Source organism: Suncus etruscus, chromosome 15 (assembly GCF_024139225.1).
Source record: "Suncus etruscus isolate mSunEtr1 chromosome 15, mSunEtr1.pri.cur, whole genome shotgun sequence".
NCBI lineage: Eukaryota > Metazoa > Chordata > Mammalia > Eulipotyphla > Soricidae > Suncus > Suncus etruscus.
Genome location: NC_064862.1, coordinates 92,780,766 through 92,802,608, shown reverse-complemented (window position 1 = coordinate 92,802,608; position 21,843 = coordinate 92,780,766). Strand labels below are relative to the sequence as shown.

The 21,843-nt window shown below is 47.4% G+C and overlaps 2 protein-coding genes and 1 pseudogene across 2 annotated transcripts; all 3 read left to right on the top strand.

Annotated features, from left to right (window-relative positions):
* Positions 1-1,568: 1,568 nt before the first annotated feature.
* LOC126030225 (olfactory receptor 1361-like) lies at positions 1,569-5,026 on the top strand. The gene is made up of 3 exons (XM_049788397.1): positions 1,569-2,494; positions 4,447-4,634; positions 4,716-5,026. The coding sequence occupies exons 1-3, from the start codon at positions 1,569-1,571 to the stop codon at positions 5,024-5,026; spliced, it is 1,425 nt and encodes a 474-aa protein (XP_049644354.1).
* Positions 5,027-10,775: 5,749 nt separating this feature from the next.
* On the top strand, positions 10,776-11,723 carry LOC126030224 (olfactory receptor 1361-like). Its single transcript, XM_049788396.1, has one exon. It carries the CDS (start codon positions 10,776-10,778, stop codon positions 11,721-11,723), a length of 948 nt encoding a protein of 315 aa, XP_049644353.1.
* Positions 11,724-20,477: 8,754 nt separating this feature from the next.
* Positions 20,478-21,336, top strand: LOC126030223 (olfactory receptor 1G1-like; annotated as a pseudogene).
* Positions 21,337-21,843: the final 507 nt, after the last annotated feature.

The following is a 21,843-nucleotide window of genomic DNA, read 5'->3' as shown; positions in this document are numbered from 1 at the left end:
GATGCTGTCCCTCTGGAGGGGGACCAAGAAGAACAAGCCAGGAGTCCTCAAGCAGAAAAGCAGTATGTTTGATTCTGTGGGGGACATAGAGTGTCTGGGGGTGACTCAATAAGGGGAGGAAGGTAGAAAGGTTAGGAGCAGGTGATGAAGAGCATGCAGATGTGATCCAGCAGATCTGGGCACTGCCCACATCTCTCCTAGTGATGCTGTAGTCATGGAGAAGTGGCCATGAGAGGTGGAGGACAGATCATGATTTAAAGGACTGTTAGGGTCCTAAGGAAATTTAGCAAAGGAGGGCACCTGATGGACCTCAGTGTGGGAAATCCAGGGACACAAGTTTGAGCAGAGAATCCAGAATCTCCCACGCTTTTGGAAAAGATGTGATCCAAAATCAACCTCTAGTTTATCTTCAATTGTCTTTGTTTGATGGTTCAATGGACTTATTTCTTGAGACACGGGGTGTGGGGGGCCTCTATATTAGTGACCGCTGGTCTCTCAGCATCCTTCCTGACATGTCCTGGAATTCTGTGACCCTAGAAATGTCTCTCTCCCAACTCACAAGACTATGCCCAGAATCAGTGAGAAAAAGCAGGTCTGTCTTAGGCGAGGTTCAGGATCCCAGGGCCAGACTAGTGGGCACTGAGAGCTGGACACCTTGTGGCATTGGCACCTCTTTGTTCTTCCAGCTGTGTGTGTGCCCGCAGTCCCAGCGTTCCAGTGCTAGCACGACCACCCCCTCCTTACCACATCATTGTACCAATAAAGAAACCAATTGCAGTCGGTCTGTTTGATCTATTTACCTGTCTACCTCTCCAGCTCTTATTTAGCTCATGATTTGAAGTTCTGTAGAGTGTGGAAGTGTCTTATGTAACGATGTCCTTCCTGTCAGAAAAGCAAAACTGAGGAACAGTGTGGCCCCAGATCATGTCCACGCCCAATCACATTCATGCTCTCCCCATGCTCCCATTTGCCTCCGTCATCCTCCCTACCAGTCCCTACTCTCCACCTTGGTCTCCTCTCCCTGTGCCCCCCTCTTCCTGTCCTGGTCTCAGGAACAACCTATACCTTACATTCAGTGTCATCATTCCACCACACCTTTTTCATGTAGAAAGGATGGGAGCTGGCAGAAGGACAAAGAGAAGTTTCTATCCAAATCAGTGAGCAGTTTCAGGAAGGACGAGGAAGGGAGAAGCCACCATGCCCTGTGCTGGAAGAAAAGGAGGGTTTGAGGTGTGTCTGGGCTGTAGACGAAAAAGTCCTAAGAGAGGAGCCCTGGAGACAGAGGAATTGGCCAGAGGAAACTGTGAGATGGGGCCAGTCTTGTACTGAAAGCTCTAGTGCTCGATTCTGGTGTGAGTGGTGATTAGGGAGATGAGCATGGGGTAGAGATGTAAAATGCCAGGGACACTAATGGCATGTTAGATTACATGGATGGGTCCTTTCTTGAGAAAGAGTGTGGAGAACTGGTGAATATCAGGATCAACTTGGAGAGTGAATTATTGCCCAAAAATGGACGCTCTCTGCCAACACCTTGGACAGATTCTCCCTGTCTTGTCTCTTTGTCCAGAATGATCTCGGAAGGGGAAAACCTGACTCAGGTCTCCGAATTCCTCCTCATGGGTCTGTCCAGTGATCCCAGGGAACAGCAAGTGCTCTTCATTTTCTTCCTGAGCACATACCTGGTCACGGTACTGGGGAACCTGCTCATTGTCCTGGCCATCATCACCGACACCCGGCTCCACACCCCCATGTACTTCTTCCTGGCCAACCTGGCTTTCGTGGACATCTGCTTCACCACCACCACCGTCCCCAAGATGCTGGTGAACCATGTCACAGGGCGCAAGGGGATTCCTTACGCTTGCTGCCTGACCCAGACCTTTTTCTTTATTCTGTTTGCAAGTCTCGACTGTTACCTGTTGCTGGTCATGGCCTATGACCGCTACGAGGCCATCTGCCACCCCCTGCACTACACCACGTCTGTGACTCCACAACTCTGCAGCCTCCTGGTGGGGGCATCCTGGGCTGCATCCTTCGGGAATTCACTGGTACACGTCATACTATTGAACCGCCTTTCCTTCTGCACCCACAACCAGCTGCGAAACTTCTTCTGTGAGCTCAGCACTCTTTTGAATATCGCCTGCTCTGACACCTTCCTCAACAATGTCGTGGTGAACTCCGAGGGGACTTTGACAGTTGTATTTCCCTTCTTGGGCATCTTAGTCTCATATGTGCTCATCTTCGCAGCCGTACTGAGGATCCCATCACGAACAGGCAAGCAGAAGGCTTTCTCCACCTGTGGCTCCCACCTCTCTGTGGTGTCCCTGTTCTACGGAACCCTCATAGGAGTATATTTCAGCCCTACATCATCTTATACAGCCAAGGACACGGTGGCCGCGGTTATGTACACTGTGGTGACCCCCATGATGAATCCCTTCATCTACAGCCTCCGGAACAAGGACATGAAGGGAGCATTCAGGGCACTGATCACTAGAAGGCCTGTTCTTTAATCAATGAAAAGAGAAATGGACATAAAGCTGCCCAAGGGTACTTCCACATGTTCTATATTCCTTTCATAGCCTACTCTTAAATAACCTCTTGTTATTCATTTATTAGCTCTCTTATTGGTTTATTCATTGATTAGTGATGAATTTATTTTTTTCTTTCAATGTGTATTTATTGAGTTATTATCTCATGCCAACCAATAATTTTAGGGAGTCATTTCAACCAGGAAAAGAAACAAAACTAGTGATACTGAGGCTATTGAGCTACAGGCTAAATATTTGGAAATGTTAGAATAAATGCCACTATTCAAGTTCCTCATTCAAATGGGTTCAAGTGAAACTATTTTGTTTTTGTTTTTTTTTGTTTTGTTTTGTTTTGTTTTGTGGTTTTTGGGTCACACCCGGCAGTGCTCAGGGGTTATTCCTGGCTCCAGGCTCAGAAATTGCTCCTGGCAGGCACAGGGGACCATATGGGACGCCGGAATTTGAACCGATGACCTCCTGCATGAAAGGCAAACGCCTTACCTCCATGCTATCTCTCCGGCCCCTCAAGTGAAACTATTTTGACCAAGATTCCCCAATTCCATGGTCTGAAAAGCCATAGAGATTTCAAACTATGATTTACACTGAATTTTTGTTTGTATTTCCAACATAGTTCCTGAACATAATGCTTTCCTGGCCCACTTTTAACACTGACTCATTGCTAGAAACCATCTAAAATATTCTTTTGTAGAAATTATTCTTTACCTAATTCATTAGGAGCACTAATACATGATCACTGCCTTCATCGCACTCTCAGTGAATTGGCCTCTTGCAAGTGGCTTTAGATGGAAGGCTGGATTGGATTTGTATTTTGATAATGTTTCTATCTTCTTTGTTTACTCCTTAGTTCTCAGCCAATTTAGTATACGTTTTACACTGTTTCCAAGTTCCCCAGAAGTAGACCAAAATTTATATATTTATTATTATTTCCTGATCATGAAACTTGAACCTCAGTAGAAAGGCATGACAGGTCACACATCAATTCCAAACCTGTCTGTTAAAGACACAAATATTCCTGAGATGAACTAAATGGGCGATGTCATCAAGGGGTCCTCAGTGACAGACTTAGTGGGAGAGAAGAATAACAAAATGAGCTCAATTATCAATAACCTATGTGTTAGAAGTTCTCTAACCACTACCCGCCCTTGCCCTTTCCTCAGAGAGCACCACGAGGTTGCTCTTAGCATAGCCATCAGGACAACAGAAGCAACCAAAGTCTCGTTTGTCCTGAGAGACTCCACTTTTAATTTCTTAGGCATGTGTTTGGGGATATTCATGACATTTTTTTTGGTTTTTAGGTCACACCCAGCAGTGCTCAGGGGTCACTCCTGGCTCAGAAATGGCCCCTGGCAGGCTCGAGGGACCATATGGGACATAGGGATTTGAACCACTGGCCTTCTGCCTGCAAGGCAAATGCCCCATCTCCATGCCATCTCTCCGGTCTCAAGGGATATTTTGTTGTTGAACAACTGAGGAGGTATTAGAGGATTGTTCTCATGTGCACTTACCAGCGCCTGTGGCAATTCCAATTGAGAAGAAGATTCCCCCACCAAGACCTGAGTCCACCACACTGAATCATGAAGCTGAGGGAAATCCCAGGGCCAGTTGACTATCTCTCTCTCTCTCTCTCTCTCTCTCACACACACACACACACACACACACACACACACACACACACACACACACACACACAGTGCTCTGAGGGACAGATATGTGGGTCAATAGGCACAGCCCTAACAAGACTCAGGGGATACAGCCCCAGCAGCCAGGATGGAGGTTGATTGGGCTCTGCCATGTTCTTGGAATCTTCCTTTGGGACAGAACCCTGCTTCAATCTGGCCCTCATGGACATCTGTCTCACCACCACCACCACTATCCCCAACCACTGTTCCTAAGATGCTAGTGAATTGCATTGCGTCAATGAGTACAAAGGATTTTCCTTAGCCCGGTGCTTCTCCAAGACCTACTTCACTAACCTTTTGAGAATCTCAACTGTCACCTATCGCTGGTCATTGCCTATGACCACTACGAAGTCATCTGCACTACCTATTCTCTGCCACATCAGTGACACCACAGCTTTGCAGCCTCCTGGTGGGTTGTCCTGGGCCACAGCCTTCAGGCATTTCTTGATGCATGTCGTATTGTTGAACCACCTCTTCTTCTGCACCCAAGACCAGTTCCCCAATTTCTTCTGCAAAATCAGCCTGATGCTGCACCTGTCCTGCTCTGACACTTGCCTCAGCAACATGGCATTGAATTCCATGACTGCCTTGACAGTCATACTCCCCTTCATGAGCAACCTGTTCTCCTACATCTTCACAGCCATGCTGAGTATCCCATCGCAGACAGGCAAACAGAAGGATTCCTCCACCTGCGGCGCTCACTTCTCTATGGTGACCCTGAAATACACCCTCATCGGGGTGTATTTCAACCCTACATCCTCCCACATGGCCAAAACAGACACAGTGGCCGCCATGATGTAAACAGTGATCTCCCCCATGACGAACTCATTCATCTACATCCTCCCAGACAAGAATAGAAAGGGTGCCTTGGGGGCCCTGGTCAGCAGGAAGGCAGTGTTTTCTCTGTGACCAGACTTTTACACATGCCAGTGCCTGTAAATATGTCTTCATTGTCCTGAATTCCCCCACACAACCTGCTCTTAAGTACTCAATTTTGATCCCTTTATTCCTTTAGTCATTAGTTTGTCTGCAAGAACAATCTTTCTTGAGAGACAAGAAAACTCTTTATACTCTTTGGACATGAAGATAGGTTTGGGTTTTCCACTAAAGGCCTTGATTTTTTTCCACCATTTTTTTGTAATTCCTTCCTAAGAGAAGCAGAGGTGCTGTCTCAGAAATGTCTCACTTGGGCCAGAGCAATAGCACAGAGGGGAGGACATTTGCCTTGCACATGACTGACCTAGGTTCAATTTCCAGCGTCCCTTATGGTCCCCCAAGCCTGCCAGGAGTGATTCAAGCACAGAGCTGAGAGTAATCTTAATCCCTGAACATCACCAGGTATGGCCCCCAAAAAAAGAAGAACAAATTACTTATTTTTCACATTGTCACTTAAATGGAATTTCCTCAGAGATTACTCTCACTGTCATGAGGACACTGATATCTGCTCTTGCAACACTTTCTGCCCCACTGCCCCATCACTAAAACATGTGAGCAGTGTCCTTATTTATGTCTGTTCTGACCATTACTGTGTGTAGCTTACTTTGGGCTGTCTGTCGTACTGCTGAGACCTGTACTCATGTGAATTAGTACATATCAAGAAGAATCATTCATGGATGCTAAGACTGTTTTCATTCATTTCCAAGAATTTCCATAACAAAATACTACACCATGAATGACTCAAGGACATTTGTAAGAATCCCTTTGGAGCTGGAGCAGTGGCCCAGCATTAGGGCATTTGCCTTGCAGGAAGCTGACCCCGGACGGACCACGGTTTGATCCCCTAGAGTCCCATATGGTCCCCAAAGCCAGGAGTGATTTCTGAGCACATAGCCAGGAGGAACCCCTGAACGTCAAAAAAAAAAAAATAGAATAATCCCGGAATGCAGCAAGGTAATGTTAGATGACAAAAAATATGTGGCATATGTATGTTATAATGCTGATAAGATATTATTTCTATGTATAAATGAAGTAAATAAATAATATATAATAATACAATCTATTTATATTATATTATATACAATATATGATATCTTATAACTTATTATAATATATGATATCTTATATATAACATATAATCATAATATAACATATTGTACTCTAGATAATAATTTATTATAATTATATGATATTGTAATAAATAAATAATAATAAAGTATGGGAGAAGATGCAGTCAATGGTGCGTGCTAATGTGGACCCTTGTTTTTTTAATTGGACAGCCAGTAGATGTGCAATTAAAAGTAGTTGACGGTTGAGTTTCAATCACACAATGTTCCAACTTCCATCTCTTCACTGGCGCACATTGCCTACCACCAATGTCTCGTTTTTCTCCAATCCATTCCCCCCTGCAGCTAACTCGAGAGCAGACACTTTGCCTCTTTCTCTCTCTTTTCTCTCTCTCCCTCAGCCCTTTTTTCTTTTAGGAACTGTGCTTTGCAATACTGTTACTGAAAGGGTAACTGGCAGCTTATCATCTCTCCTCTCAGCTCCTAGTTCTTGTGAACCATCTTTTCCTTTTCTTTTTTTTTTTTCTTTGTAGGTCACACCCAGCAGTAGCAGTGCTCAGGGTTTCCTCCTGGCTCTGCACTCAGAAACTTCTCCTGGCAGGCACATTTGGGATGCTGGGATTTGAACCATCGTCTGTCCTGGATTGGCTGTGTGCAAAGCAAACGCCCTACCAATATGCTATCTCTCCAGCCCCTGAATCCTCTTGCTGACTTCAAATACCATCATTGTCACCACAAAGGTAGCAGTGCTCATGTGGATGTATCATACGCTGTGCCAGGGATAGAAATTGGGATTGTCAAATGCTGGAAGCCATAGCACAGTGAAGAGGTCATTTACCTTGCACATGGGCAACCCACATTTAATCGCCAGAATCTCATAGGTTTCACCAGGAGTGATTCCTGAGCACATAGCCAGGAGTAACCCCCTTAGCACTGCTGGATGTGGTCACACAAAAGAAAAAAGAAAAAGAAAGAAATTGAGATGTCTATGTCAAGCTCAGTGCCTGTATTATCTCTGGTCCTGCTTGTTCATTTTTCATTACTCTCAATCATAAAATTAAGGGAAGGGAGCTGATTGGGGTGAACTTGATGGTGATTCACCTTATGAACACATAAATGCCCCTCAAACTGTCCCTCTCTAAGGGTGAGACTTAGGTTGCATAAGCTAACATTCACAATCAAATTCCAACATCACTCAACCATGCACTGGACATGGGGTGACCTTTCAGTACCCAGAGCTCAACTTCCAAGGTTCTATAGCCTCGGGACATCCTAGAGCCAAGTGCACACGTACCTGTCCCTGGGGAAGGGCTCTGCCAAGCTGGAGTTGAGGTCCATCAGCAGAATCCCTAACAAGACACCAGGGACTGAGCTAGGGCATGATGGAGGTTAAATGGGGCCCCACTAGGTCCCCAACTCACAGTCCACTCAGATTGAGATGCTTCACGTTCTTCTGCCCTCTCCTATGGCAGAGACACACCTGGCGCAGGTGAGTGGGCTAGAGGGAGCCTTGGACAAGGAAGAGCATAGGAGGCATCTCCAGCTATCACTGCTGTCTCTTCAATCAGCAATATTATACCAAAAGAGTGAAACAGGAAATGCCCATGTGTTTGTGCAAGTCCTGTTCATAGGTTCCAAATTATTTTCCTTTTTGGTTTTGAGGTCACATCCAGCAATATCCAAGGGTTTCTCCTGGCTCTACACTCAAGGGTCATTCCTGGCGGTGCTCAGAGGACCCTATGGATGCCAGCGATCAAACCCAGGTTGGTTGCCTGCAAGGCAAATGCCTTCCCCGCTGTGTTATCTCTCTGGTTCTATGGTTCCAAATTCTAACACTTGTATCACATGAATGATGCTTTGGAAGGAGACAGTCCTGAGTACACTGGGCAGCTAATGCTCGTCTATAGCCTTCTTTTTTTGGTTTTGTTTGTTTTTGGGTCACATCCAGCAGCACTCAGGGGTTCCTCTTGGCTCTACGCTCAGAAATCGCTCCTGGCAGGCTCGGGAGACCATATGGGATGCCGGGATTCTAACCACCGTCCTTCTGCATACAAGGACACTCCCTACCTCCATGCTATCTTTACTGCCCCTTGTCTATAACCTTCTTCAACCTCTCAGAGTGTGTCTTGGAGGAGGGGATAGGGTTGGTCTGCTTCCTGGGATATCAAGGGTATGGGAAGCAGTGAAAAGCCTGAATTCTGAGTCCAGAGTGGCAGGGCACCCAGGAAGAGAAGGAGAAGACAGTAACTTCCACTATTAGTGATGCTAACAGGATGAGCAAAAGAGCCTGCTGGAGCCCAGGCGAGCAGAGAGGTACAGGTTTTTCTATGTGGGAGGGACCAGCAGGGAGTTTGTGGTGATCAGAGGGAGACAAGTGTGGGCAGGGTAAGGGCGATGTCCTAGAGACTGTCCAGCCAGGGGCATCTAGAGAGCGTCATTGGAGGACACGGTGTCCTTGGATGAAGGTTGAAGGTGCTGGTCATATTCAGAAAAAATTTTGAACACAACCTTGACCAGATAAGGTTGGACCATTTCTACATCCCATCATCTCTCTCTGTTTCTCTGTCTCTCTCTGAATTTCCTGATCTCTATGTTTCTTCCTCTATGTTCCTTTTCAATATCTGAAGTTTAGTTGGGATTTCTTAGTATGTTGCATATGAGCTTTCAGGCCATCCAAGGAGCATAGACCCTAGTTGAATCCGGATTGTCCTTTTTCTTACACCGAAGTTAGGGAGCAAGTTAAGTCACAGGCCCCACCCCTGTGACCCTGACCACCTGCCTCTTCTTCCTCATCCCCTCATTCAGTTCAACTACCCCTCACTGTCAATACTTTGCTCTTTCCTTTCTCTTCCCCTCACCTCTAAACTCTATAAAATATCAATGTTCAACATCAAGTGTCTGTCACCTTGCTGCAGAATTTTGGCATAAAAATGAAGGTGATGGGCTGGAGAAATAGCACAGAGGGGAGGGTGTTTGCCTTGCACATGCCAACCAGGGTTCAATTCTAGCATCCTATAGAGTCCTTCAAGCACTGTTAGGAGTAATTTCTGAGTGCAGAGCCTGTAATAACCCCTGAGCACTGCAAAGTGTATTCCAAAATTCTAAACTAAAAAAAAAGAAGGCAATCAGGCAGAGTTAGGAACCAGACAGAAGGTCCCTCTCCAGGTCAGATATAGTTACTGGATGGCAGAAAAGTGGTCACTATAGGGATGGCCATAGGAGGAGGAGGCTGGGAGGTTGGTCTGGACTCAGAAGAGGCAGGGGGACTATTTACTGTGTAAACCCCAAGTCAATACCAGATGTGGAGGAGCCAGAACAATAGAACAGCGGAGAAGGCGAATGCCTTGCAAGTGGCCAACCTGGATTCGATTCTGACATTCCATATGGTTCCCTGAGCACTTTCAGGAGTAATTCCTGAATACAGAGCTAGGATAAATCCTTGAGCATCATTGAGTGTAGCCCAAAATCCGGAAAAGGAACATCAGACTTAGATCAAGATCTGATTGCTGGGAGGAGGTGGGAAAATTGCTAGTGTCAATATTAACAAAACCTTCTCAACCTTAAGCATAGACTTTTTTATTCTCCCAATGTGCCTCTGAGTGTGGTGTTTGAGTACAAGTAGTTTGTTTTTTTTGTTTTTTTTTTTTTTTTTTTTTTTGGTTTTTGGGCCACACCCGGTGATGCTCAGGGGTTACTCCTGGCTATGCGCTCAGAAGTCGCTCCTGGCTTGGGGGACCATATGGGGCGCCGGGGGATCGAACCGCGGTCCGTCTCCTAGGCTAGCGCAGGTAAGGCAGGCACCTTACCTCGAGCGCCACCGCCCGGCCCCACAAGTAGTTTGTTTTTAGGAAAGAAACCCAAGACACTTGAGGGATTTTTGGAATGGTGGGTGTGAGAAGAATTTTTCCTGCTCCAGAGAACTGAACCTGTAGGGATCCTTGTGAGTGAATAATCTGATTCCCAGCCCAGAGAGGAAGGAAGCAGAGCACTCAGCCTACCAAGACTGCTCTTTATTTTACTCCTAACTCCTGAGATTATCAACTCACTTAACTTCCACATTACCCATCAGAAACCTGGGCTGGGGCTGGAGTAATAGGACAGTAGATAAGGGCACTTGCTTTGCATGCAGCCAATATGAGTTGAATCCCCGGAATCCCAAAGGATTCCCTGATCCTGGCAAGAGTGATTCCTGAGTGCAGAGCCACAAGTAACCCCTTAACATTGCTGGAGGTGTTCCCTCAAAAAAAAAAAAAACTGGGCTGTTTCTATAGTCAGACAAAAGCCAGGGGACCACAATATATGATGTGATGGTGGTGGTGGTGAAGATAGCTTGTGTTGCTTGGGAAATATCCTGAATAAATCAGGGACAGTTGGTGGCCAGTAGAGAGATGGTAGTGTGTTAGCTGCTGGGTGCATTGTAGAAAATGGGGAGGGTCCTGTTTTAGGAAATCACTGAATATCTGGATTAACACGGAGCAATTCAGTCAGGATGGTTTTTGGTCAGCACCATGGACAGTATCTGCCTTGCCTTGTCTCTTTGGTCCAGGATGGTCTCCGAAGGGGAAAACTTCACCCAGGTCACTGAGTTCCTCCTGATGGGTCTGTCCAGCGACCTCAGGGAGCAGCAGGTGCTCTTTCTCCTCTTCCTGAGCATGTACCTGGTCACGGTGCTGGGGAACCTGCTCATCGTCCTGGCCATCGTCACCGACGCCCGGCTCCACACCCCCATGTACTTCTTCCTGGCCAACCTGGCCTTCGTGGACATCTGCTTCACCACCACCACCATCCCCAAGATGCTGGTGAACCACGTCACGGGACACAAGGAAATCCTTTATGCCAGTTGCCTGACCCAGACATTCTTCTTTGTCTGGTTTGCTGGAATTGACTGTTACCTGTTGCTGGCTATGGCCTACGACCGCTACGAGGCCATCTGCCACCCCCTACATTATGCCACGTCTGTAACTCCACAGCTCTGCAGCCTCCTGGTGGGGGCATCCTGGACCCCCTCCTTCGTGAATGCCCTGACACATGTTATATTCTTGAGCCGCCTCTCCTTCTGCACCCACAACCAGGTCCCCAATTTCTTCTGCGAACTCAGCACTCTGCTGAATCTCGCCTGCTCAGACACCTTTGCCAACAATATGACCATGAACACCGTGAGTGCCTTCACTGCTATCTTCCCCTTCATGGGCATCCTGGTCTCCTACATACTCATCTTTGTGGCCGTGCTGAGGATCCCGTCACGGACAGGCAAGCAGAAGGCCTTCTCCACCTGCGGCTCCCACCTCTCCGTGGTCACCCTCTTCTATGGGACAATCATCGGGGTGTATTTCAGCCCCATGTCCTCCCATACTGTGCAGAAGGACACTGTGGCTGCCTTGATGTACACGGTGGTGACCCCCATGATGAACCCTTTCATCTACAGCCTCCGGAATAAGGATATGAAGGGTGCTTTGAGGGCCCTGATAAGTAGAAAACCTCATTTTATTCCATGACCAGAGCCTTGGACACTCATGAATCCCTGTCACTGCCTGGGGCTTGCCTCAATGCCCTTTCTTTCTTCTGTACCCAGATATTCTTCCTAACCCATTTCACTGCTTTACTTAATCGCTGCTTCCCTTATTAATGACCGTTTACCACCTAGTGCTATTCAACTATTTCTGCCCCCTTTGACTACTGTTTTTAGGGTTATGGGTCCACCGGAAAACAATCAAAGCTCATGGGAGTTGTGACTATTCAGGATAAAAACTCAGTTCAAGGGGCATATTAATGGTGGGGCCAACCATGGTTGCAGTGAGAGCTTTAACCTCTGCTCTCTATCTATCTACCTATCTATCTATCTCTCGCTCCCTCTGAAATAAATTTAAAATCAATAAATTGTCATGATTCTTCAGATTATTTCAGAAAAGCAACAAACATCTTCACAGTAAGTTTTTAGTTTTGGTCTTCCTGTTTGTTTTTTGTTTTGGAGGTACTCAGGGTTATTCCTGGAACTGCACTCAAAAGTCATTCCTGGGGCCGGGCGGTGGCGCTGGAGGTAAGGTGCCTGCCTTGCCTGCGCTATCCTAGGACGGACCGCGGTTAGATCCCCCGGCGTCCCATATGGTCCCCCAAGAAGCCAGGAGCAACTTCTGAGTGCATAGCCAGGAGGAGTAACCCCTGAGCGTCACAGGGTGTGGCCCAAAAACCAAAAAAAAAAAAAAAGTCATTCCTGGCGGTGCTTAGGGGACCCTTTGGGATGTCAGGAATCAAACCCAGGTGAGCCTCATACAAAGCAAAGACCCTTCCCAGTGTATTATGGTTCTGACCCCTTCACAGTGAGTTTTGTTTATTTGTTTGTCTGGGCCACACTTAGCAGCCCTCAAGGGTTCCTTCTAGCTCTGCTTTCAGCAGTCACACCTGGTGGTGCTCGGAGGACCCTACAGATGTCGGGGATCAAACCCAGGTTGGTTGTGTGCAAGGCAAACCTTCTCCCTGCTGTGCTGTCACTCTGGCCCCATAACTGGCCCTTTGGATAGGGAAGGTGGGGCTGGAGCAATGGTGCAGAGGGAAGGCACTTTCCTTGCACAGAGCAGACCTGGAGTTGGATTTCCCAACACCGCATAACAATGCTAACTGCAGAGCCAGGAGTAAGCCCTGAGCATCCCCGGGTATGACTCATAAACAAAACCAAAGAAAGACCTTGAGTTACATCACAAAGGGGCACGTAGCCAAGAGGAAGCAGAGATATTTGCAGAATTTAGGATTCCCTATGCCCCAGGAGCCCCCAACCAGACTGGAGAACAGAGGATAATCCCTGAAGCCAAAGTGCCCCCAGGGCCAGGCTCAGCTGGACAGAGGCGAAGGTCAGTCTGCAGGAGCCCTAACAAGACCCAGGGGACTGTGACTGAAGAGTGAGGGTTCAGGGAGCAGAGCTCCTGGGGGGGGGGGCCAGGACTTGTTTCTATGACCCTCAGCCCAGAGCGCTCACTCAGCAAGAGCTGCTTCTGCACCCACAGGCAGAGACACGGCAGATAGCAGGACGCAGGCAACAGCTGAGAGGGAACAGGCAAAGGAAAGCTGGAATCAGAGGCAAGCCTTTTGAGCCAACTCTGCAAAGCAGCTTTGCTTCACTGGGACTCAGCTTCCTGATAGGAGTCCAGCAGAGAGATTGCAGCTCCTGGAGTGCCTGGATGCTAGAGGAAGAGCTTGGCAGGGGCATTAGTACCTGGCTGTTCTCTCTCAGTCAGTCCCCCTCATGTGGGCGAGGAGCTTGTGTCAAGGGAGCAAGAAAGAAGTGAAATTCCACATCATCTCCATGTACACAGGACACCGGTTAATAGTGTCCGCCCTCGGGGCTGGAGAGAAAGAGCACAGCAGGCCTTGCACAGAGATGACCCGGGTTTGATCCCTGCATCCTATAAGGACCCCTTGAGCTCTGCCAGGAGTAATTACTGAGAACAGAGAGAGGAGTGAACCCTCATCACTGCTGGGTGTGCCCCAAAAACAAAACAAAAATACAACTTGGCATCGTGGCTGGAGTAATAGGAGAGTGGAGAGGGTGCTTGCTTTGCATGTGGCCAACTCAAGGTTCTTTCCGGACTTCCCATTGCCCACCCCAACCCTCCACTGCCAGGAGTGAGAGAACAGAGCCAGGAGTAAGCTGTGAGCATCACCAGGAATGACCAATCAATCAATCAATTAATTAATAACCAAAATGTAACTTGGCATCCAAGTTTAGAGTAATGGACACTTGTCTTGCATGAGACAGACATAGGGTTCAATTTCCACCATCCCATAGGGTTCCTCAAATACCACCAGGAGAGAGCACAGAATCAGGAGTAAGTCCTGAACATCTTAGACCAGTGTGGGGAGGGGTTTCTATCCCTGCGGTGGGTCCCAAGGGTGGGGGCTGTGCGCGTGAGCCCCTGAGACCAGGGGACAGGTTGGATGTCTGAATCAGACAAGCAGAGATGCTGGTGATGAGCTGGGCAGAAGAAGAGGGTCCAAGAGGAAAGAGGCCCTGGGAAGTCCTGGCTGGACAGGTGAGCAGGAGACCCATAGGTGCTGCCTGCTTCTCTCTAGGTGGGTGCTCTCTGGGACAGTGTTCGCCGGGGTCATAATGCTGTCATCTGGATGGGGGCTGTGAGTTTGGGGCTGGCAAAGGGCTGGATGTGGGACACCTGTGCTGGACAGCCAAGGACACCATGACCTTGAAAAAAAAACAGGGTGGAGGCTTGGGAGCTGGAGGTGTTTATCTTTGCAGTCTCAGGCTGCCCAAGAAATGAACAGGCAGTTTCAGTTGAACCCAAACTACTTTCATGCCCAGTTGGGATGCAAACACCAGACCCACTCTCTGCTCCCCTGGGCTGCATCTCCCTCATTCACCTCCCACTCTGGTCCCTGCACCCCTTCTCTCCTCATTCTCTGCCTCATTCTCTCCTCTCCTCTTCCTGCATCTTCCTGCTAACATCCCACACTCAGTTCCTGCAGGGTTCGGAAAACCCGATTTCCAGCTGCCCGGCGCAGAGTAATGAAAAAGACTCGAGCCCAGCAATGATGCAAGTTCCGTATATTATCTGACCGGTCAGAGGTCCGAAACGTACTCGTGGCCGAGTAGAGGTTTACGGACCCCGAAACCTTAAGCCAGTCTTTTTTTATACAGAATTTAGACAGGTTAATTCATTCTTATCATCAAAGCACAATCTTAAAAGAAACAGGAATGAGCACTGACATAGGAGAGCTGCGCCCGGGGTTGTGAGATAAAGGTGATTTCAAATTTCAAGATTTTAGGGTGGGTGGGCCACACAGGAGAGGGAAGCAAGGAGGCCGGGGGGCAGGGTAGCAGAATCTTCAAATCTCAAGGACGGGTGGGTCACACAGGGGCTCGTAAAGCTTCGGGAAGCAGGGACTGGTTCTGTAACTTGGCAGGTAAGAAATACATTCAGGCAGGCAGTTAGGGAAAACAACTTATGATTAGTTGAAATGAAACGGGAGAGAAAAACAACTTATGGCTGGAGTTTAATAAATTCATATCGTATTTTAAGGCTTTCATTAAAAGTATGTTTTTCACTTCTTGCATTCCCACCACCCCCTGCTCTGCACTTTACACTAACCAGAGTAGGCAGAGGGCAGAGGCATTGGTGCTCAGACAGAGCAGAGATGACCAGGCCCTGAGGTGGGTCTGGAAGGTGGATATAAGTCCCTGAAGGATAGGGAACACTGGAGGCAGAGGTGCAGAGGAGCAAGGAATTGCCGACCTCTGAGGCAGAATCAGTCTAGGACCGGGCAACCGGGACAGTGACGGGAATGGAGGGCAGGCACATCCGGCCAACGTGGGGGATGTTCACGACGTTCCTAGGAGCCTTCTCAGATGGGAGAAGCGCACCTGGGACCTCCCAGGATTATGGGGTTCGAGGATTCAAGGCCAGAGCCTGGGCACGAATGAGTTTAGGAGCTGATCAACGTGGGGTTCAAGCCTGGGGCTGCCTCACGGAGCCTGTCCCTTTGAGTCACCTCCCCTGTCCCTCCTGCCGCTGTGTAAATAAATGCTTTTCCACTCGTACTCAAAATCTCCTTACGCTATGCCTTGGAACTTTTCATGATTGTGATTAACATCACTGAAATCAATATAACTGGGAATAATGTTTCACCTTTCTTTGCCATACATTTTTAATTGGGTCAAAAACAAAATATGATTGTCATTGTGATTTAAAAAAATAAACAGGGGCCGGAGAGATAGCATGGAGGTAAGGCATTTGCCTTACATGCAAAAGGATGGTGGTTCGAAGCCATACATCCCATATGGTCCCCCGAGCCTGCCAGGAGAGATTTCTGAGAGTAGAGCCAGGAGTGGCCTCTGAGTGCTGCCGGGTGTGACCCAAAAACCTAAATAAATAAATAAATAAACAAACAAACAGAAGTATCTGGGCTAAAGCTACAGCCCAGTGGGGAGGGTATTTGCTCTGCATACAACTGACCTGGGTTCAATCCCTAGCATCCCATAGGGTCCTCCCATGCATGCCAGGAGTGATTTATTTATTTATTTATTTATTTATTTATTTTGCCAGGAGTGATTTCTGAGCATAAAGCCAGTAGTAACCTCTGGGTATAACCCCAAAAAAAAATCTATTTACCTTTCAATGAACAGCTTTAGAGCAGCATTAGCTGCTCCAATATTGATATCAAAGAGAACTATTTTGTGGGGTCTTGGGGCCACATTTGTTGATGCTTAGGGGTTACTACTAGCTCTGTACTCAGGAATCACTCCTGGCAGGTTCAGAGGACCCTCTGGGATTGAACCCAGGTCGGCATGCACAAAGGCAAACGCCCTCCCCACTGTGCTATCGCTCCAGCTCCAAAAAGTTATTCTTTTTTTTTTTTTGGTTTTTGGGCCACATCTGGTAACGCTCAGGGGTTACTCCTGGCTATGCGCTCAGAAGTTGCTCCTGGCTTGAGGGACCATATGGGACTCCGGGGGATCGAACCGCAGTCTGTCCAGGGCTAGCGCAGGCAAGGCAGGCACCTTACCTCTAGCGCCACCTCCTAGCCCCAAAAAGTCATTCTTTACTTTTTTTTTTTTTTTGGTTTTTTTGGGCCACACCCTGTGACGCTCAGGGGTTACTCCTGGCTATGTGCTCAGAAGTTGCTCCTGGCTTCTTGGGGGACCATATGGGACGCCGGGGGATCGAACCGCGGTCCGTCCTAGGCTAGCGCAGGCAAGGCAGGCACCTTACCTCCAGCGCCACCGCCCGGCCCCTCTTTACTTTTTTGTTGTTGTTGTTTTTTTGTTTTGTTTTTGCTTTTTGGGCCACACCCGTTTGACGCTCAGGGGTTACTCCTGGCTATGTGCTCAGAAATCGCTCCTGGCTTGGGGGGACCATATGGGACACCGGGGGATCGAACTTTTAAAAAAAGTAAATTGTGCTTGAATTCAATTTCAATTAGATTAATAAAAATACCATGACAGGTACAGAAGTTAATTGATAAAAATATTTTCAGACTCTATGATGGTTCTGAGTAAGCATGTTTCATTGTCATGTCTATAGCATGTTTCTATATGGCTTGTCTTTCTTCAACCCCCTTTCAACAACTAGTTACCCTAAAATTAAAGACAATGAATGAATAAAGATTGGTATTTTAAGGGGCCAGAGAGATAGCATGGAGGTAAGGCATTTGCATTGCATGCAGAGGGACGGTGGTTCGAATCCAGGCATCCCATATGGTCCCCTGAACGATTTCTTTTTTTTTTATTGGTTTTTTTTTTTTAATTATGTCAACAAAGATGCAAAGAAAGAGGACAGGGTAAAGTTACAGTGGAAACCCAATCACCCATAAACAGAATTCTCGGTAGTCCCATCGATGATATCCCAGCCTTGAACTTTCAGCCAAAGAACATTAATAGAAACAAAACTGAACCTCTGTACAATACAATTACTTTGTCCCTCAAATCCCCAGTTGTAGTACATACTATTTCTTAGCAGCACACAATATAATCTAAAGACATTAGACTTATGTAACTCCTTAAACATTGAGGGCAAAGTACATTTCTCTAGTTCCATGCACATGCTAACTAGTTTAAGTTAACCTCAAAAGTTTTAGTGGCTTGTTTATCTTAAGGATTGGAGTCAAGGGAACATAGTAAAAAATGGTATTAAAGTGGCATTTGTTTGCATAGGCCCACCAAAACATAAGGGACATGGAAAGACAAATTATGGTCTAAATACAAGGAGACCTTACCCCTGAAGTTTCCTGGCACAGGACTGACTCTAGGCTCCAGGCAAATTAGTTTGTCCAATTCAAGTCATCATCTGTAGTGGCAATACACCTCCATTCCTCACATAGTCTCTGTTGTTGGTATCATGCTTCTGTATTAAAGATCCTGGAGTCTGCATATCCCATATTGCAGTCAGGATGGTGCAGAGCATCCTCTCGGTTCACCTCACACTTAAGGGGCACTAGAGAGAACCATGTCCTGTAGAGCAGGTCATTGTTGCTGTCAAGTCTTCTCAGTGTAAACGGAAGTCTCTTTTTAAGAGGTCGATGTCAGACTCTTGGTAGTGTCTTTCCTGGTAGAGGACTGCTTCCAGCTGTTGCTGTAAAAGACCTTGGATGTTTCGTAGATAGCTTGCCTGGTTCCGGCGTGAATGGAGGATGCCCATTCTTCTGAGGCCTGTGCCAGGTCATTATATCAATGTTCAGGGTGTAAGGTACATTGTACTGAGATTTATTAGATAAGAACTTATCTGTATGTATGGTGTTTTCCCATTTTAATGTGTCTATGCAAACAAGAATCAATGCCATGGGGCGTTATTGGTGCATCTGGAGGCAATAGGAACAAGACCAGCAATTTCCATGACATAGTTCAATCATAGGCATCAAACTGAGGGACAGTTCCACCAACAATCCTTACTGAACAGCTTACAAAGAAAAGACAAGATGAAAAGTGAATAGAAACATCATGGTAGAAGAATATATCATCAGTTAAAGAAAATACCCATAAAATATTCAAAAGATATATGTGTTCAATTTGTGTCCTTCTAAATAGTTCTGGGATTTGTTAGATATACTGTATGTCTTAGGTCAGAGATTAGAACTATGTGTTACTGAAATTAAGAAGGGTAAATCTGGGGTACTGATGGTTGGAAGGAGCAAATGTTCGCGGTTTGCAAAATGTAGACCAGTATGAAATTATCAGTGACAGACTGAGTATAGCTAAGCAGCTATCTGCCACCCACCAGATCAAACTCCACCCCCTAAGCCCCACCCTAGGCCAGTGTCCGGGCTGGCCTGGGAGTGGGGAAAACCCAGAGTGCCCTGTCAACTCCTCCCAGGAACCCACCTGGAGATCCGGAGGAATGGGAGAGAGGGGGGTCGGGTGACCCAGATCCGAGCCCCCCTACCCTAGGCTGGACCCCGAGGCCGCTGGCACATGGGGGGGCCTGCCAGCTGCCCGTCCATGCCGGCTAAAAATCCTGCTCCGGGAAGGGAGAGAGACCCTCCCAAGCCCGAAGTTCAGGGATTTGCGCCCCACCCTAGGCCAGTGTCCCAGCCCGGCCTGGGAGTGGGGAAAACCCAGAGTGCCCCGTCAACTCCTCCCAGGAACCCACCTGGAGATCCGGAGGAATGGGGGAGAGGGGGGTTGGGTGACCCAGATCCGAGCCCCCCTACCCTAGGCTGGACCCCGAGGCCGCTGGCACATGGGGGGGCCTGCCAGCTGCCCGTCCATGCCAGCTAAAAATCCTGCTCCGGGAAGGGAGAGAGACCCTCCCAAGCCCGAAGTCCCTGAACGATTTCTGAGCACAGAGCCAGGAGGAACCCCTGAGCACTGCCGGGTGTGACCCAAAAACAAACAAACAAAAAAAAAAGATTGGTATTTTTAAAAAAATATATGCTTGGGGCTGAAGAGATAGCGCAGTGGTGGGGCATTTGCCTTGCACGCAGCCAATCCAGAACTGATGGTGGTTCAAATCCCGGCATCCCACGTGGTCCCGAGCTTGCCAGGAGCGATTTCTGAGAGCAGAGCCAGAAGTAAACCCCTGAGCATTGCCAGGTGTGACCCAAAAAACAAACAAACAAACAAAAAAGATATGCTTGAGCTCTCATATCCTTGAGAGTCAGTCTGGATTATCCTCAAAGTGTCTTCAGCATAAATAGTTTTGTTTAAACTATTTACTCTGAGTAAATAGTTGTATATCAAATCAACCAGGAGACCCAGTTACCTAATGGGGAAACTAGGGAAGAATTCTCCTACCTGGGAGGACCAAGCGCTGGCTTCCATGGGAATTCCTAGTGGTTGCAATGGTCCCAGCCCCGTCACATTCATGACCCATCAAGTCCAGGAATTTACCCTATGAGCTCTGTCCTTGCTGACCAGAGGTGATTCCTCGGTGTTGACACACCTACATTCTCTGCGACTCTGGAGAAGGCCGAGCTGCGAAATGGCCAGACGAGGTCCAGAGTCCTTGAGCAATGAGGCGGGAAGAGAGAAGGGGTGTTTGGGTTGCCTGAGAAATGTGTCCAAAAGCAACAGGGGGATTCTCTATGGTGGTCAAAGGAGAGTGGATGGTGTGTGTGTGTGTGTGTGTACAGATTAAATAAATGCTGTATAAAGTGGGTAAGTCCTGGGTGAGAAGACAGAGGGTAGAAATCACGAATGTCTAAATCAATGGGATAGTGGGGGACAGCCATGGGCTGTGATACTTGGGTGGTCTTGGTCAGCACGACCTACATCACCTCAAAACTTTCTTTCTCCTGGATCCAGGTTGGCCATGAAAGGGGAAAACCTCAATGAGGTTTCTGAGTTTATCCTCTTGGGACTCTCAGAGGACCCCCAGGGAGCAGCGACTGCTCTTCCTCCTCTTCCTGAACATGTACCTGGTCACGGGGCTGGGGAACCTGCTCATCGTCACCGACACCCAGCTCCACACCCCCATGTACTTCTTCCTGGCCAACCTGGCCTTCTGCTTCACCACCACCACGGTCCCCAAGTCACGGGCTACAGGGGGAATCCCTTATGTCAGCTGCCTCACCCAGATGTTCTTCTTTATCCTGTTTGCAAGTCTTGACTGCTACCTGCTTGCCGCTATGGCCAACGACCGCTACGAGGCCATCTGCCACCCCCTACACTACGCCATGTCCATGACACCACAGGTCTGCCGCCTCCTTTTGGGGGCATCCTGGCCCCAATCCTTAGGGAACGCCCTGATTGACATCGGGTTGATGAGCCACCTCTCCTTCTGCACCCACAACCAGATCCCCAATTTCTTCTGCAAACTCATCAGTAGGATGAGTCTGGCCTGCTCTGACACCTCCATCAACCTCCTAGTGAACTTTGAAAGCACCTTCACCATCACCCTCCCCTTTGTGGGCATCCTGATCTCCTACACGCTCATCTTCACTGCCGTGCTGAGGATCCCATCACGGACAAGCAAGCAGAAGGCTTTCTCTACTTGCAGCCTCCCACCTCTCCGTGGTGACCCTCTTTTACGGAACATCATTGGGGTGTATTTCAAACCCACATCCTTGCATGAGGCCCAGAAGGACTTGGTTTCCACAGTGATGTACACGATGGTGACCCCCATGATGAACCCTTTATTATTTATAAATAAATATTTATTTATTCTATAAATAAATGTAGAATTTATTTACTCAATAATTTTATTTTCTGTAGTTCTATAAATATAGAATTTTATTTGCTCATAATTATATTTGTTCTATGATTTTATGTGTTCTATAATTTTATAAATAAATATATAATTACATTATTTATGTTACTGCTAAAGAGAATTTTATTTATTCTCTAATTCTATGATTTATTCTATGACTCTTATTTATTCTATAATTTTTTTCTTTTCTTTTTTTTTTTTTTTTTTTTTTGGTTTTTGGGCCACACTGGTGGTGCTCAGGGGTTACTCATGGTTATCTGCTCAGAAATAGCTCCTGGCAGGCACGGGGGACAATATGGGAAGCCTGCATTTGAACCAACCACCTTAGGTCCTGGATTGACTGCTTGCAAGGCAAACACCACTGTGCTATCTCTCCAGCCCCTCTTTTCTTTTTTCATTTATATGTATGTATAAATGCTTCTGTTGAATCACCATGAGATACACAGTTGCTCTTATCCTCTGTGATGTG

Bases quoted from the DNA above. Each gene is read 5' to 3' on its own strand.
- LOC126030224 (XM_049788396.1), top strand. From the start codon at position 10,776: ATGGTCTCCGAAGGGGAAAACTTCACCCAGGTCACTGAGTTCCTCCTG.
- LOC126030225 (XM_049788397.1), top strand. From the start codon at position 1,569: ATGATCTCGGAAGGGGAAAACCTGACTCAGGTCTCCGAATTCCTCCTC. The intron at 2,495-4,446 runs GCCTGTTCTTTA...CTAAGATGCTAG, and splicing joins AGGGCACTGATCACTAGAAG to TGAATTGCATTGCGTCAATG. The intron at 4,635-4,715 runs GTGGGTTGTCCT...TCTGCACCCAAG, and splicing joins CACAGCTTTGCAGCCTCCTG to ACCAGTTCCCCAATTTCTTC.